Source organism: Panthera tigris, chromosome B3 (genome assembly GCF_018350195.1).
Source record: "Panthera tigris isolate Pti1 chromosome B3, P.tigris_Pti1_mat1.1, whole genome shotgun sequence".
In the NCBI taxonomy this organism is placed as follows: domain Eukaryota; kingdom Metazoa; phylum Chordata; class Mammalia; order Carnivora; family Felidae; genus Panthera; species Panthera tigris.
The window spans coordinates 446,940-462,586 of NC_056665.1; the positions used below are offsets into that span (position 1 = coordinate 446,940).

Genomic DNA, 15,647 nt, shown 5'->3' on the forward strand with positions numbered 1-15,647 from the left:
CTGTCCTTTGTCGATTCCCTTCATCCTGTCCTTGTAGATGCCTGTGTAAACAGTCCCTTTATTCTGAGCTCCCCTCAATTAACCTTTTGAATGTGCTCCCCCTTTCCTGCTGGGAACCACCAGTATACAGACTAATCCAATTAGAAAACAATGCCGTGAGGTCCCAGCACACCTGGACCTGTAGTCCGGACCCAGGTGGAGGGGGCCCAGCTTCCACCCCTGCCGTATGCACCCGGCACGGGACTAGGTGGCAGGCCGAGGCTGCAACCACGACACAGAACACGTAGTGCTAAGACAGCAGGTACACGGTAACCCCGTGCTGAAACTGAAGAGGCAGTTCAGAGACAGGAAAAGCCTTGAAATGTGGCCAACCAGTTTAATGACTGACAAACCATGCGATGCCAGACTACGGAGCACCAGGGACTCAGAGGTACAGAGGCCTCGGGGGGGTGGGGGTGGGGAACACTACCACACTGTCGCAGGGAACATGGGGTCACCTAACGTTGATATGGGGTAAGGGAAGGTCCACTGGCAGCTCAGACCTATGACATTTCTCAGGGAACATGCACCCCACCCCCAAAGCCGCAGGAAGCCGGCCACCTTCACTCCCGAACGTAAATCCTCGTGCAGACCACGTCATCGGCGCCAAAAGTCTGCAGAAAAGGAAAAACCATCAGAACAGATGCCTGTGAAAAACTGTTTAAAGCATATCGCTAATAAGGCCACTTACTGCCCTGTTAAAAACTCTTGGTAACAGACATTCAATTTCCTGTGCCATGTGCTCATGCTAATGGCCAAGGTCTTTTTTTTCTTGTTTTTCTCTCTTAAGCTCCATGCTGGCAGAGAGGCAGCTGGGGAGCAGAATTGTGCGCAGTTTTCCTTTGTTTCTGAAGCCTGTGAATGCTGACTTAAGACATGTTTTGGTTTTAAAAATTAAACTGAAAGCGGGGAGAAGTCATATTGGACGTTTCAGGGGTGGTTCTGTCTTCTCAGGAGAGCAAGGGGCCAGGACAGCTGTAGCCAGTGGGGGGGTGGGGGGGAGACGGGGGACAGCCGGGCAGGACAGCATTGGAGGGTATAAAGAAGCTTCCAGGAAGTGGCTGCCCACACTCAGTCACCTGCAAGCTAGAGAACTGGCCTGAGCAGCAGCGGATTCCAGGCCCCGTTCTGCAGCACATGGCTGGGAAAGCCGGGCACGCACGTCCCTGCCTCCCTTGCTGGTTTGGAGTGGGAGGGGTGGAATAGAACAAGACGACCCCAGAGGCTCTTTCCAGCTAAAATTCTATGGTTCTTTGTTTATCTGTTTGCTATGGGGAGGGCACAAATCGCTCCACAGACAGAGATTTTCCTTCTGGGCCCTGAGATGGTATCACCCATAAGTTAAGTTTATCTTAACTCTCCCCCAAAGTAGCAGTTATTCACAGGCCTGCCTCCTGGGCTCTCACAAGCGGTCAGAACAGGGAAAGCAGTATGTTTTAACAAAGAAAACCAAAAAACAAAATTCTCCAGTCTGAAGACCTGATGTGGGCATGTCTGCAGACATACTCTTTTGGGAGGGGGGGGGGGCTCCTATCTCTCAGATTCTCAGAGGCGCCTGAGGCCCCAGAGAGGCTGAGAGCCTGGATAAACCTGGGCCTTCAGGTCTGGGCCCATCAGCTGACTGTGAGATGGCTCTCAGGGAACATGTGCTAGGACATTATCTTGATGTGCATTTCAGGGAAATACCAGTTATGAGTGACACTAAGGAAGCAAATGCCCATCACCAACTTCTTTCCCAAGTAGGGGCTCCTGGTCACACGGGCACAGCTGTCCTGTGCTCCCTGCTCTGGACACCTCCTCTGTCTGCAGACAATTCTCTGTCCGGGGAAGGAGGGCAGGGGGCCCACCGAAATTCACCTCTACATGTGCCGACCTTTCAGCTCTACGGCCATGGAGTGGTTGGGGGTTTGACTCTTTCCGCGTGCTGTGACCACCCTAGCATCTGACACCTCACCCAGGCCAACAAGTGGCTTCATGATTCAAGAAGCAAATTACATTTCCAATCACATCTGGGATGTCTTTCTCAGCCTGCAGCCATGCTGAAAGGTTCCTGAAAGAAACTCTAGAATGTTCCGGAGTGGTCTGAGGGAAGATACTGTTTCACAGAAGGCGGCTTACAGCCCCAGGGGACAGTTTGCTGTTGGCACTGGAAAAGCTTATTTCAACTTAACTAGGATAATTTGCCTCTTGTTAAAGAGACAGCATCTCCCTGCATTTTGGTTTATTAATGATAACAAGCCTTGAAACAAAAGCCCGTATTTCAGGTCTCAGATGCCAAGAATTCATGCTCCCTCTGAGGCTCATGGTCGTCGGCTGAGCCACAGAAGGACGCACAGCGGAACGGGGCGGGGGTGGGAGTGCTGGAGTCCTTCCAGCAGACCGTGCTCTGGCCGCTGGGATGTTACGAGGTTAATAAAATCACACTTTCTTGTACAGCAAACCGGCCGGCCCTCAGCCATGCTCCAGAACTCTGGAGGTCTTTGCTGGCTCTGGTACCGGTGACGCTTTTGTTTCTTCTCCTAAACTCCCATGTGTCAGCCTCAGATTGCTCCCCCAACCCCATCAAGTATTCCTTCCCTGGAAACAGCATTAACCAGGTTGCAAAGGAAGCCAGTGCCTTCTCCATAAAAGCAGAAAGTACTTGGATCATTGCGGGGGAAGGACAGGAGAAGCCAGCTCAAGCAGCCTCAATGAAAGTAGCAGAGACAAGATCAACATGCAATTTCAGGGCTGAGGGCGACACCGGGGTCACGTGTTAGTGTAAGGCCTCATTCTACAGCTTGGGAGGGGAAGGACCACGCCCAGGTCACACAGGGTGGCTGTCCCACTCTGCTGGCTCCCTACCCAAGACTACAGGGTGACATTTGCTAAGACGGGCCGAGGAGCCGTCTTAGAGGGGAGATGGTAACAATATGCATGATAGAGAACAAAGGGGGGGGGGTGAGGCAGTGGGGGATGGAGTTATTTCAGGGAAAGCTTGGTCTCTTCTGAAACATAAAGAGACAGTAACATGAGCATTGCCCTGTCCTCCCTGTCTTCCTTTGCCCCCAACACCGAAAGTTAAGGAGAAGGAGGTGTGTGATTAAACTACAGGGGTTTCTAACTTGGCCTCACCAGGTACATTTTGTGTGGCCAGGAATGTTTAAATTGTTTTAATCTGAATACTTTAAGTTGAGCCCACCTTTTCCAGTTCTAAAGCCCCACCGCCACACTGTGTCACACTTACACTCGGCCACTCCCCGAATTAGCATTACGTCCGGGGGCTCCCTAAGGCCAATGCAGTTTGTAAGTAAGTCTAGGGGTAAAAATGCTCTCAAAGGCTCCCAGTGCTGACATATTAAAATTCCTGAAATCTTTCTCCGGCAGCAAAATGGGGGATGAGGAGGGGGAAGGAAAGAAAAAAAAACAACTCTTCTGCAGAGTGAAACACCCTGCGACCTCCCAGAGCCCAAGCACTCTGGCTCAGAGCGAGCCACCGCGTCGCCATGGGGATGCACAGCGCGGCCACTGCAGCCCGCCTCTGGCCCTGCTCTGCCTCTGCACTGTGCTCCTTCCACACGTAACAATGATTTCCTCTGACTTAAACTGTCACCTCAAGCTTTCCGCTCCAATGTTAACCCAGGGCAAACGGAGTCCCTCTGGGTGAGGGAGGACCGCGTTCTCACGGCCCGCTGTGGGCGTCATCTGGGGACTGCGGGCTCGATCTAGGGCCCAAGCGCCTCACCAGGATGAGCTCGTCGTTGGCCAGCTCGCGGGTCCAGTAGGTTTTCGGGCCGTCGCCCTCGAGGAGAGTTTGCGTGCAGTGGATCTTGTTTTCATTCTCCCAAGTGGCCAAACTCTGCGGGTGGGAAAACCATTAGTGACATTAATTACGGTCTTGGCAGCGGGAGCAGAGACAACAATGAACACCAGAGTCACTGCTGTGGAGAAAAGCAACACATGGTCCCTGTCAGCGGGGCACACAGCCCTGTGCTGCACCCTGTGGAGTCCAGATCCAGAGGGCTGGTCACGGATTTTATGGGGTATAAATATACCTTGTATCCCACCCCTGCACTCACTCACACGCCACTGACCCATGCTTTACATCTCCAGGAATAAAATTAGAGGATGCAGGGTTTCATTTGTGTCAAAATGGACTAGCCCTTCAAGCAATTGGGATATTAAGGACAAGAACCTTCACATCCGAACTATACAATTTTAGAACTGCCGAGACACCATATTTATAACCACACCCAGAACGAACAGGCCAGGTGCTCCTCCCTGCACGGTTCTGGGATAACATCTTCTTTTCTGTTTGCCCTCAGATCGCTCTGATAAACCCGGGGATCTCCGGCTCTGAGGGTAAAACGCTGCCACTTTCCAGGTTACATCCCTCTAGGAACATGGAATCATGTTGGAGGTGGGAGGTGAAAGGGGCATGCCCTGCAGTTTCCCCAGTATCCGCACAAAGCAAAATGCTCTACAGCCGGGTAGGGCAGGGGTGGGGGTGGGGGGTAGGGGGAGGGGGATATGGAATGTGCTCACCTTCTATACTCTTTCACATACTTTCTATACACTTTCACATACTCACTTTCTAACTAGCATCTGGGGAACAAAAAGCCCCAACTTTCCAGGCTGTTGCGTGAGCCTTTGAGTTTTTATAGGAATCACTGTCACTGGCAGTAGCCACCACCGATGTCCCCAGCTGAGCCCTGCTGACTGCCAGGCTGTCTCCCAGTGACTCCCAGACCTTCACTATTACTACCTCTACCCACTCTTTTGTTTTTTACAAACGGTACAGTGACTAGAGGCTCAGATCCTGGCAGCTCCAACCCCGGACATCGTTTTCTGGCCGCGCCAATTCTGTGGGCCAAATATTGTCACGTGGGTCACCTCCTGGGGGCTGCGTCTCTGTGTCCTTCTCTCAAACCCAGTGCCCAGAGAGTCCCACTCTGCAGATGAAATAGGCAACACTCAGGAAAGGTGAAAATCAATTTCTCACTTTCTCCCAACTTTTTTTTTGTTGTTAACACTGTAATAGGAGGGAGACTTTTTAAAGAAAAGGTAGCAGCAGCGATTTTTTTTTTCCATCTGTCCCCCCACTCTATTCCAGAGATTAATGATACGCAATTTTTGCCCATCTAAAAAAGGAATGTACAACCGCTAGCTTCAGTCCGCTGGTTCATCCCTGGGGCCGATATACGTAGAAATACAAAAGTCTTGCTCTTGAGGATTAAGAAAGCCCTTCTCCCCGCCAGAATCTGCCTTGCTTTTGGAAGGATTCCGCCTTTCCTTTAAGACAGCAAGCTGAGGGCCGGAGGGAGAGGTGCCTGCCCAAAAGGCTGCCTAAGCTGGATCCGGAGCGTCCCCGGGGGGCCCGGGGACCCGGGGGGGGGGGGGGGGGGCGGGAGGCGAGCGCTGCAGCTCCACCTGCGACAGGAGACGTGGCGGCGGCGCAACCCGGCCCTGCGGCCCCTGCAGCTACCTCCGCACCGCAGCGCCAGCGCCTGGGCACGCACCCGCACACGCACCCGCTGCGGGCGCCGCCGCCCGGGGTCTCCGGCAGCTCCCGCGCGGCTGCGAGCGCGGCGGGGCGGGGCGGGGCGGATCGGGGGTGGGGTGGGGTGGCGTGGCGTGGCGGGGTGAGGGCAGACCCTCTCCCCAGCCCAGGGCAACCCACTCGCACAAATCCTCCCTGCAAACAGCCTGTGCGCGCGCTGCAAGGAAAGCGCGCCACAGGCTGCGGCGGCCCGGGGGTGGGGGTGGGGGTGGGGGTGGGGATGGGGGGATCCGGAACGCCGCCCGGCTGCGGGGCCTCACCCTGCACTTGCGTCCGTCCACAGTCTCCTCCTCGAAGCCTTCTCCGACCTTGAAGTTGATCTCGGTGGTGCGCACCGTGGTGGAAGTCTTGATGTAGAACTGATCCCCGTCCTGGCGGATCTCCACGTGCGGCTTGGACGCGGCCGCCACCGCCACTTTCCGCAGCATGGCGTTCACACCTGCGCGGGACCGGAGGGCCGCGCCGCGGGCTCAGGTCCCAGGGCCGGCCCGGCACTCTCCAAACCCTCCGACCACAGACAGGGACCTCAGGACGGACCCACTCCTCTCCCGACCCTCGCCCGGATTTCCGAGATGAGACGCTGAGGCTCGGGGTGGGGGGTGGGGTGGGGTAAGCGGCTTTTCCCGAGCAGCACGGTGAACTCGAGTCTCCCAGTGTAAAGGCCCTGACCCGTCCCGGACTCCGGCGAGGATCCCCCCCCTTGCGCGGCTCCAGCACGAGACGAGGCCGAACCGTCGGGGAAGGCGCCCAGCCTCCAGCGCTCGTCCGCGGGGCGCGCGGCTCCCGGGCTGCCCTCGCCAGAGCTCCCACGGGGTGGCCCTGGGACGCTCCCCTCGCCCTCGCCCTCGCCCCGGGGACTCCCCGCTGCCCGGGCCGGTCCCGGAGCCCACCCCCGCGGGTCCGGGGCGCCTCGGGGCCGCTCGCCCTCGCAGGCGCGCACCGACCGCGGCGGCTTACCCAGCGCCTTGAGGAGCTCGTCGAAATTCTCGCTGCTGCGCATCTTCCAGGTGCCGGCGAAGTTGGGCATGGCGCGGGCTGCGGGCGGCTGCGGACGGCTGCGGGCGGCTGCGGGCGGCGACGGCGCGGCGGGCTCGCTCCAGCTGCAGGGCGGAGACTGACGCTCTGCGCCCAGCCCGCGCGCCCGAAGTCCCGGGGAGGGCGCCCCCCCGCCCCGCCCCCGCCCCGCCCCCTGCCCCGCCCCCGCCCCCCGCCGCCCTACCCGCTACCCCGCTCCCAGCCCGCGGGGCCTCGCGCCGCGGTCGGCACCCCGGTCTCGGTGCTGCGCCCCCGGAGCCCGCTCTCCTGCAGCCGGGGGTGGGCCCTGGGGGCGCGTCGGACGCTACAGCACTGGCCCCGGAGCGGACAGTTGCCGCAGCGGGGCGGTGGGGACGTGGGGGAAGCATTGCATCAGCCTCTGTACTTGTGTGCATGCTTGAGAGTAACTATGATATAAAGTTGAAATAAAGTGCGTGGTAGGGCTGTCTGCGTTGGGAGCCGCGCCCTCCCCACTCCCGGTCGTGCCTTCGGGGTGTGCGCAGCGGGTTTCCTACCGCTCCAGTGCGGGGTCCTATTCCGCACCCCCCCACCCCCACCCCCACCCCCACCCCCACACAACACTGGCGCAGGACCAATGGGAGCGAGTGGCGGGAAAGGCCCGGCCCCGCGCGGCCCAGGCCCTGCGCGGAACCCGGGGTCCGGCGGGGTTGCTGGCCCTCACCGTCGGCGTGCCCAGGGCAGGAGGCGGCTCAGGCCGCAGCGCCACCGGACTGCGGTCGCCAGGGCTGGACACAATGACCCCGGAGCCCTAGGCAGGAGCAGGCTGTTCTGCCCAGAAGTGTGGCTCTGCACAGTACAAAGGAAGTCCCCCTTCTCCCTTTGCTCCCAAATACACACCAACCACGTCTAAGTCCCCGTAGTGTCTCCAGCAAGGGGCACAGACACTCCACCAGCCCTGTGAGCCTCCACGCCAGACGCCGAGGTTTCCTTCCGGTCTCTGTCCGCTGTTCCTTGGTGCCTGTGCCTCAGCCAGCCTGCTCGACTCGGGGTTCTAGAAGCCGCCATGCCTCTGCTCCTGAACCCTGTCCCGGAAATGCCCTTCTCCTCTCCTCTCCTCTCCAGGTCACTAAAATCCATCCTCGTGCCGTCTCTTTTGTGATATTCACGTTCCCAATCAGATGTGATGATTTTTCTCTCAACCCACAGGATCCTCGTTTGGCTTTGCTCTTGTTCAGGTTCATCCCGCCATAAACTGAGCTCGTGCGGTGCAGTGACCGAGTGTTCGTTCATCAACCTGTCCTCTCTCGCTCAAGCTCAGCCAGGTGGGGCTCCATAAATAAGCATTGGTTGGAAGAGGGTGTAAGTGTTGTATAGCCCTGAGGAAGTGGGGAGGGGGCCCCCAGAGGGCTGCAGGAATCTGTGCCCACTCCCTGCTTGAACAGGCTCTGGACCTCTGGAGGTGGCTGGGGTTGGGCTCCTGCCCTGAGGCCCTGAGGCCCTGAGGCCCTGAGGCCCTGAGGAGCTGTCCTAGAAACCCACTGAGGGTAGGACAGGGGAAAGAGACCATCCCCGCTGGCAAGAGATGTGGGCAGGGCTGGCCTTACCAGTGTGAGGCATGTGCAGTCACACAGGCCCCTGTCCTCAGGGGGGCTTGGTGGTTGGTTCAATGCTCTGCAATTGCCATCTTGAAATCCTTAATCATTTTTGAACAATGTGTCCTGCATTTTTATCTTGCAATGGGATCCACAAATTATGTAGCTGATCCTGAATGTGGGAGGCAGAGGATAGGCTTGCTACACACTCAAACTCACTTCACAGAGTCTCTGCTGTCTCTACAGTGAGGGAGAAAAACGGGGGTGCCATCCAGCTAATGCAAGCCTCCACCCCCACCCGACACTGCTCCCCAGCAAGTTTTTTCAAATATGTTTTTAAAGTTTATTTGTTTTGAGAGAGAACGTGAGCAGTGGAGGGGCAGAGAGAGAAAAGAGAGAGAGAGAATCCCAAGCAGGCTCCGTGCTGTCAACACAGAGCCTGATGTGGGGCTCAAACGCACAGGCTGTGAGATCGTGACCTGAGCCAAGATCAACAGTTGGACGCTCAACCGACTGAGCCAACCAGGCGCCCCTAGGCTTTTGCCATCTTAAGACCAGGGCTCGGGAGGGGCTGGGGAGGAGCTGGAGGGGCTGGAGGGCAGCAGAGTTGGGAGTCAGGACCATAGGGAAAGCCCCTGAGGATAGTCAAGGCTGTGGGTGAAGCGTGCACGTGACTGGTAGGTCTTGAAGCAGAGGCAGTGGGTAGGCAGAGGGGGAGAGGAGAAGAGGAGGGAGGAGGTCGTGGTAATAGAATGGAGGGATGGGGCGAGAGGGACCCCGTGAAGTCGTCCACCCTCCAGCTGGGGCTGCCGTGACGGGAAGACAGTGGTTGGTGCATTGTCCAAGCACCAAGGGTGGGATCAGGGTCCAGGAATGGGGAGGGCACAGCCAGTTCGGCATTTCTGGGGGAAGTGGGCCTGGGTCCTTGTGAGCCTATGGTGCTTAGTCATGACGTTTGAAGGTGGCCCGGACACACAAAAGGGGCTAGGGCTTCTTAGGAGCCCCAAATCTCATCAGGGGGCAAAGGGAGGGGAGGGCAGTCTCCTGTCACTGGGCCTGGGGGGCCCAGAGTGAAGAGGGCAGAGAAAACACTGCCACCGTGGTGCCTCTGTGGACCTAGCCTCAGGATCCGTTGCACGGTCCCTGCTGGGTAGGGATCCAGCTCAGGCCTGGGCCTCAAACAGGTTGGCAGAATCGCCCTACCCCTCTGAGCCTTCCTGCCATCCCTCATTCCTTCTCCAGTTTGACTCTTCTGTTCACCAACTCCTGCCAACCACCTTTCTGAGCTGGGAACTGGGCTCAGATCCAGGAGCAGTGACCACTGAAGGTCCAGGTCCTGTCTCGAGGGTCCAAATGTTTAACCAGGGCGGGGGATCCTAAGCCATCTGTGATCACTGCTGATCGGGCTGCTGGCGCCCAAGAGGCAGGCGGTTGGCCTGACTTGGGTCAGGATGCAGAGCCCATCCAGAGGGGCGTGATCAGAAAGAACCACGTGTGTTGAGATGGGAGCTGTGAAACAGTGCCTGTGTTTGGGGGACCACATGTCTTCCTGCGAGGCTGGAGTGCACAGCCTGAAGGGGGTTCACAGGGGGTGACGGGAGGTGAGCAGAAGCACACGGGGCCACGAAACAGTATTCCCGGAGTGGAGGCCCGTGGAAGGGTTTTGAGCAGAGGTGAGCTGTGGTCCTGTTGTCCGTTTGCGAAGCTGCCCCAGCCTCAGTGTCGGGAACGCATGGGAGGGTAACACTGCCAGGGCGCCGGGAGGAAGCCCACGCCACAGCTCCCGGACCCCAGCACGCAGAGGGGAGGTGGGAGGGCACGGTGGCAGATGTGCGAGCCAACAGACGGACGCAGGGAAACAGAGAGGACAACAGACAGTGGGGGCCAGGGTCTGGGGCCTGCGCATCCTGTGAGGTTGGAGAGCGTGTGCCCTGGGGCTGCTGGGGCGGCAGGGAGGCAGGCAGAGATGAAGACTTCCATTGAGGAGAATGAGGGAGGCCTGCAGGTGCTGATACACATCAGGAATCTCCGAGGGGCCCTAGGCGTGCGCATCTGCCTCCGGGGCTTGAAGCCCGCTGCAGAAGCCGCTTTGGTCGATTCCACAGGAGGTATTGTAAGAAGTGACTTGGTCAGATTGCGTCTTGCACCCGTCCCTCTGGCGGCCTGTAAGGAGGACGGACGGAGGCTGGCGGAGAGCCCAGGCGCTGGCCTGTGAGGAGCTGGATGCAGGTCCAGGCCGAAGATAAATGGGCTGAGCTCGGGGAGGGCCGGCTCGAGCAGTGCCTAGACGGGAAATCGGGAGATCGGGAAATTGGCAGGGCCCCTCATGGCTCCCACGGGGGCAAGTCCGTGAGCTCTCTGCGGACACCTCAGGGTCAGGCACCTTGGGATCCAGGGACCCCAGAGTCCAGGCCAAGGCGGCTGTCTTCAGCTGGCCGCTGTTGCCTCTGGGGTAAGGCCAATTCCTGGAGTTTCCTCCCCTGAGGCAGATTTCTCAGAAGCAGGAGCTGGGGCCTGGGCCCTCTCTCCAAGACCCCTTTGTTCTCTGCCTTTGCAGACCCCTTGTTTCCAGCTCCCCCCAGGCCACTGACCTGCCTCCCTCCTGGCCTTTTTGCTGAGCTTTGCTACTTTTGCCTGGAGGCAGGCCAGAGCCCCAGCCTCCCAGGGGCCCGTTGGCCTGGCCCCATGCCCTCAGGCAGGCCGAATTCATGCCGGAAGAATGGGGGTCAGAGTTCAGTCCCTGAAAGCTGGGGGCTCTGGAGAGGGTCCCAGTGGGGGTCTTCAGGACAGCTCTGTGTGTGGGGGGGGGGGGGAGGGCTGGGGACACTGCTGGGACAATCTGGGAGTCAGCAGAACAGGACAAAGAAGACCTGGATTGTGGGGCAAGGCCAGGGTAGGCGCCCACCTGCCCTTCTGGGCGAGCTTCTTCCAGGTTAACGGAGTGCAAGGAGCACTGGATGGCGGGCGTCACCAGGCCGGCGCTGGTCCTGGCGACCACGGAGTCCCACAGAGGAACAAGCACAAGTCCTTAACAGTTCTTGGCTTTTACTAAGGATCAGGCATGGGAGCAAGTGCTCCATGAATACTCACACACGCAGCTATGGGTTCATCCCTCCTACACCGCTGTCCCGTGAGTACTCACACGCGTACACGTGCATTCATTCATCCTATCCCGCTGTCCCGTGAGTGGCACTCAGTCATTGGTGAGGAGACTGCAGCACAGGAGGTCATCAGCTGGTTGGGACAGATCTGGGCAGTGAGCCCAGGAGGGCTGGCCCCAGATGTGAGCTCTTACCACCCCACTCTGCTGGCTCATCATGCACATGGAGGGGGCTTCTGGGCCCGGGCCAAGCGATGAAGTGGAGTGGGGCCCTCATCCCTGGCTGCCAGCCCCAGGCATCAGGCTTGTGGAGATCTCCAGGACCTGGGATTTCTGACCTTTGAACCTACAGAGAACAACTCTGCTTAAAACCCGGAGCCGGAGGAAGGGGTGTGGCAGGTCCAACTCTGTCAACCTGGGCATTAGTCCCAGACTGCCATCGAGAGCCCATTCCCTGTGGAGCAAGTCAAAGCACGGTGAGCCTCAGTGTCCTCCTCTGTGACGTGGAAACGAAAATCCCAGCCATGTCTGCCCTAAGAGGTAAAAGGAACTCATGAAAACCAAGGGCGGTGCACCCCTCTCAGTCCTGGCTCGTCCACCAGGCCCCATTGGAGCTCTGGCTTGTCCTTGGAGCGATGGTTTCACTCATCCATCAAATATTTATGAAGCACCTACTTTGTCCAAGGGCCTGCAATTCTCAAACTAACCCAAGGGGGTTGTTATTACACCCACTTTATAGATTTGGAAACTGGGGGTTAGAGGTTAAGTGACTCGCTCAAGGTCAAAGAAGTCAGGGTGTGCCATCCAGGGTCTGAGGCTCCTAAAAGCTGAGGGGTGAGGCTGGCCCCCAAATTCCATGAGGTGGAGGGGAAGAGGGAAGTCGAGTAGCAAGCCAGCCCCTAGTAAGAGGGACAGGCCCAGGGACAGAGGGACACGGGAGCATCCACGTGATGCAGGAGCAGGAAGGAAGGACTGTGCCAGGGTCAGGCCGGGAGCCTTCAGGGAAGGGGACACCTAGGGAAGCTGGAGGGCTCTGAGTTTGCCGGGTGAACATCTCGGACCGAGGCAGCAGCAAGAGCACAGCCTGATGGCTCGAAAGGCAGGGAAAGGTAAGGGGATGTCCCGGAGGCTGCAGCAGGAGAGCAGGGGTCTGAGAGCTGGGAGCCAGCCTGAGGGTGTCACGGAGGAGCTGGGAAGGCTGCCTCTCCTGCTGGAGGACACCCTGTCGGGGACACAGCTGTCAGGGACACCGCCTGTCGGGGACACCGCCTGAGAGGAACACTGACTGCCTGTCGGGGACACCGCCTGTCGGGGACACCGCCTGAGAGGGACACTGACTGCCTGTCGGGGACACCGCCTGTCGGGGACACCGCCTGAGAGGGACACTGACTGCCTGTCGGGGACACCGCCTGTCGGGGACACCGCCTGAGAGGGACACTGACTGCCTGTCGGGGACACCGCCTGTCGGGGACACCGCCTGAGAGGGACACTGACTGCCTGTCGGGGACACCGCCTGTCGGGGACATCGCCTGAGAGGGACACTGACTGCCTGTCGGGGACACCACTGAAGGACAAGCACTACATGCAGGTGTCGGGTGTCTACAGCGTGGTGTGGGGCCCGCCGCGGTTGCTCGCTCCTGTTCCTCCAGCCCTGAAGCGTGTCCGTGACATCAGAGCAGGGACCACGTCCCACTGGCCACTGATGCGACGGCTGATTTCCCCCTTTCTAAGATGTGCTTGGCTTTTGTTTCAGTGGTGTAGGTGTAGGTGTGTGCACGTGTGTATGTGCACGTGTGTGCGTCCCAGCCTTTACGTGCCCGTCCCCGGGTGTGTGCGGGTGTGAGCTTGGTCTCTGTTCTGTGTGCGACTCAGTGTGTCAGGCCACGTGTGTCTGTGTGTCTCCGATTTGGGGTCACCAGCGGTCCTGGTTTGCCTGGGACCGAGGGGTTCCCGGGACCCGGGAGCTTCGGAGGTGAAGTGAGAAAGTCGTGGACAGACCGGGATGAACGGGTCACCCTGCTGTGGTCTGTCCGGATGCACCGGCTCCGTGACTGTGTTTTCTGTGCTTCGTATGCTGTGTTTCCCCAGCTGCAGACTGTGTGTGTCCACGGCGTGTTCCGATCTGTACTCTTGGCACCTGTGTGCTCTGGGGAGTTCTCTCTGCGTGGGCCATGTCTGCTCGGGTCCCCGAATCCTCCCTCCACCTGTGAGCCTGTGTCTGAGGGGGATGCTGCGCTCCGGGGTGGACACTGGGCCCTTTCCAGGTGACCCACCCGGCCGTGTGTGTCTGTGCTGTGGGCCTGCTGCCCAGCCGGCCCCTCCTGTGGCTCAGCTGCCTTCTCTCCAGCCCCAAAGCCCACTGATGCTTCTTCCCAGGCTAGGCCCCAGGCCTGAGCCACCGCAACAGACAGTTTAGCGTCCCAGCCCCTGGTCCTGCAGGCGGTGCTGGGACCAGCCCTCTGAGCTCCTCGTGGCTGGTACAGTTCCCAGCTCTTCTCTCAGCACCCTGCACCCTCCATGAGCCCTTCCTGTCTCCTTGCCTTCCAGGTACCCCTGTTTCTGCCCTACACCCCATGCCCTTACAACCCCCGCTCTTCCCCAGACCATATTCTTTTTAAAATTTTTTAAATGTTTTTATTTATTTTTGAGAGACAGAGTGCGAGGAGCCCAGGGGCAGAGAGACAGGGAGACACAGAATCTGAAGCAGGCTCCAGGCTCTGAGCTGTCAGCACAGAACCCACGATGTGGGCCTGAACCCACAAACAGCGAGATCCTGACCTGAGCCAGAGTCAGACGTTCAACTGGCTGAGCCACCCAAGCGCCCCCCTCAGCCCCTATTCTTGAAGTCGTACCCCTCGTCTCCCGCTGGCACTTCCTTCCCTGTCCACCCCAGGTGGAGTCCAGCATCCCTCCTCTGCCTCCCACGGTCCAGGGTGGGCTCGCCACAGGCAGCGGGGGCAGAGGAGAAAGAGGGAACTCACCATCTACTGGGCCCCCAGGTGCCAGGCACCGGGCTTGGCCCTGTGCTACATGGACACGTAATTCCTACCACCGTCCTGGGAGCTAGGTGTCCTCGTGGCTCCTTTTCAGGTAAAGGAACCAAGACTCAGAGGGGCTGAGCCTCTGGCCCATATCACACAGGAGGTGACGGAGCTGGGTCCAGAGTCCAGGCTCCTTCCAGCAGGCCCCCTTGGCACCTGTCATGCGTGCTGGTGTGTCTGTCCAGCCCGCTTGCAGGCCGAGACCACGCCGGTCTTACAGTCAGCACAGGCCCGGGCACCTAGCGGGCACTCCGTGAAGGTTTGCCGAATGAATGAATGCCCTGCTCTTGAAAATGACAGCCTCAGCTTTCACCAGTCTGATTTATACGAGTGCTGGGATCCTCCGGGCTGCAGGGCCGGGGGCCGGCGGCTATAATTTATCAGGAAACACGGCAACGGTCCCAGCCTCCCGTTCAGTGCAAAAGGAGAGGGTAAATTGATGGCCAGCAGCCCCGCACCGGCGAGGGCCCCGGCCTTGCTAACAGGGTAGAGCAGGCGACAGAGAGGCCCTCCGACCGTCCGCCACGTGGGCCCATCCACCTGCTGCCTGGAGGTGGCCACAGGGCGGTCAGCTGCCTCTCATCGATCGCCCGCTCAGGATGCCAAATGGTGCCTTTGAAAGTCCATAAAGAAAGAGACACCCATTCGTCCCTGATCAATCACCTCTCACTGCCCCTCGTGCGGCACGTGCAAGCACAGCACAATGCCTGCTCCTCACGGGGGCTCAATCACCGGCTCGGGATTAATGGTTTTTCAGACGAGAGCGACGCCCACCTCCTCCTCCCCCGGGTCTCCGGGACAACGCTGCCGTGGCTGGAGAGCCTCCCCCATTCCCGCGGCCCTCCTTAATCGAGACTGACGGATGTGGGGCGTGTGGGTCCTCAGAAGCCCCCGGGCTCCTGCAGCTGCCTCAGCCTCCCCACATGTCCGGGGGCTTCTGTCCAATCAATGAGGCAGCTGGGTGCGCTCCGCGAGCCCCACCTGAGGGGCCGCGGCCTCCGGCCTCTGCCAGCCTAGGTCTGCAGGCCCGATGGCCCCTCTGGGGAAGGCGGGCGCTGGGGCGCTGGCTTCCTTCTCCCCTCCCCCCCAGCGACAAGGCCCCTCTTCCTCCGAGGCCGCCCCAGCCTGGGCTGTGAGTGATGAAGAGGGCTTTCCTGGCCTGTGATGGTGATTGCATTACTGCTGATAACTCGAAATTAATCACTGTAATAAGACCCGCCAGGCTGTTGAAGGAGCCCCAGGACAGCCTGCATTCCGGCAGCACCACACTTCCTGCCGGGCACAATCATGTCCTCATCCTCAGGGCTCCCTGAGGCCCTGCAGGATGTGAATATTTAATT

General features: G+C 59.2%; 1 protein-coding gene across 1 annotated transcript; it reads right to left on the reverse strand.

Moving 5' to 3' along the window:
- Window positions 1-356: 356 nt before the first annotated feature.
- On the reverse strand, window positions 357-6,696 carry CRABP1 (cellular retinoic acid binding protein 1). Its single transcript, XM_042987839.1, has 4 exons — window positions 6,536-6,696; window positions 5,839-6,017; window positions 3,764-3,877; window positions 357-653 (listed from the first exon to the last, which is right to left on the reverse strand). Exons 1-4 carry the CDS (start codon window positions 6,603-6,605, stop codon window positions 603-605), a joined length of 414 nt encoding a protein of 137 aa, XP_042843773.1. The 5' UTR covers window positions 6,606-6,696; the 3' UTR covers window positions 357-602.
- Between the last annotated feature and the right edge of the window lie 8,951 nt (window positions 6,697-15,647).

Bases quoted from the DNA above. Each gene is read 5' to 3' on its own strand.
- CRABP1 (XM_042987839.1), bottom strand. From the start codon at position 6,605: ATGCCCAACTTCGCCGGCACCTGGAAGATGCGCAGCAGCGAGAATTTC. The intron at 6,018-6,535 runs GTAAGCCGCCGC...GGTCCCGCGCAG, and splicing joins CGAGCTCCTCAAGGCGCTGG to GTGTGAACGCCATGCTGCGG. The intron at 654-3,763 runs GTGAGGCGCTTG...CCTTTTCTGCAG, and splicing joins CCAACGACGAGCTCATCCTG to ACTTTTGGCGCCGATGACGT.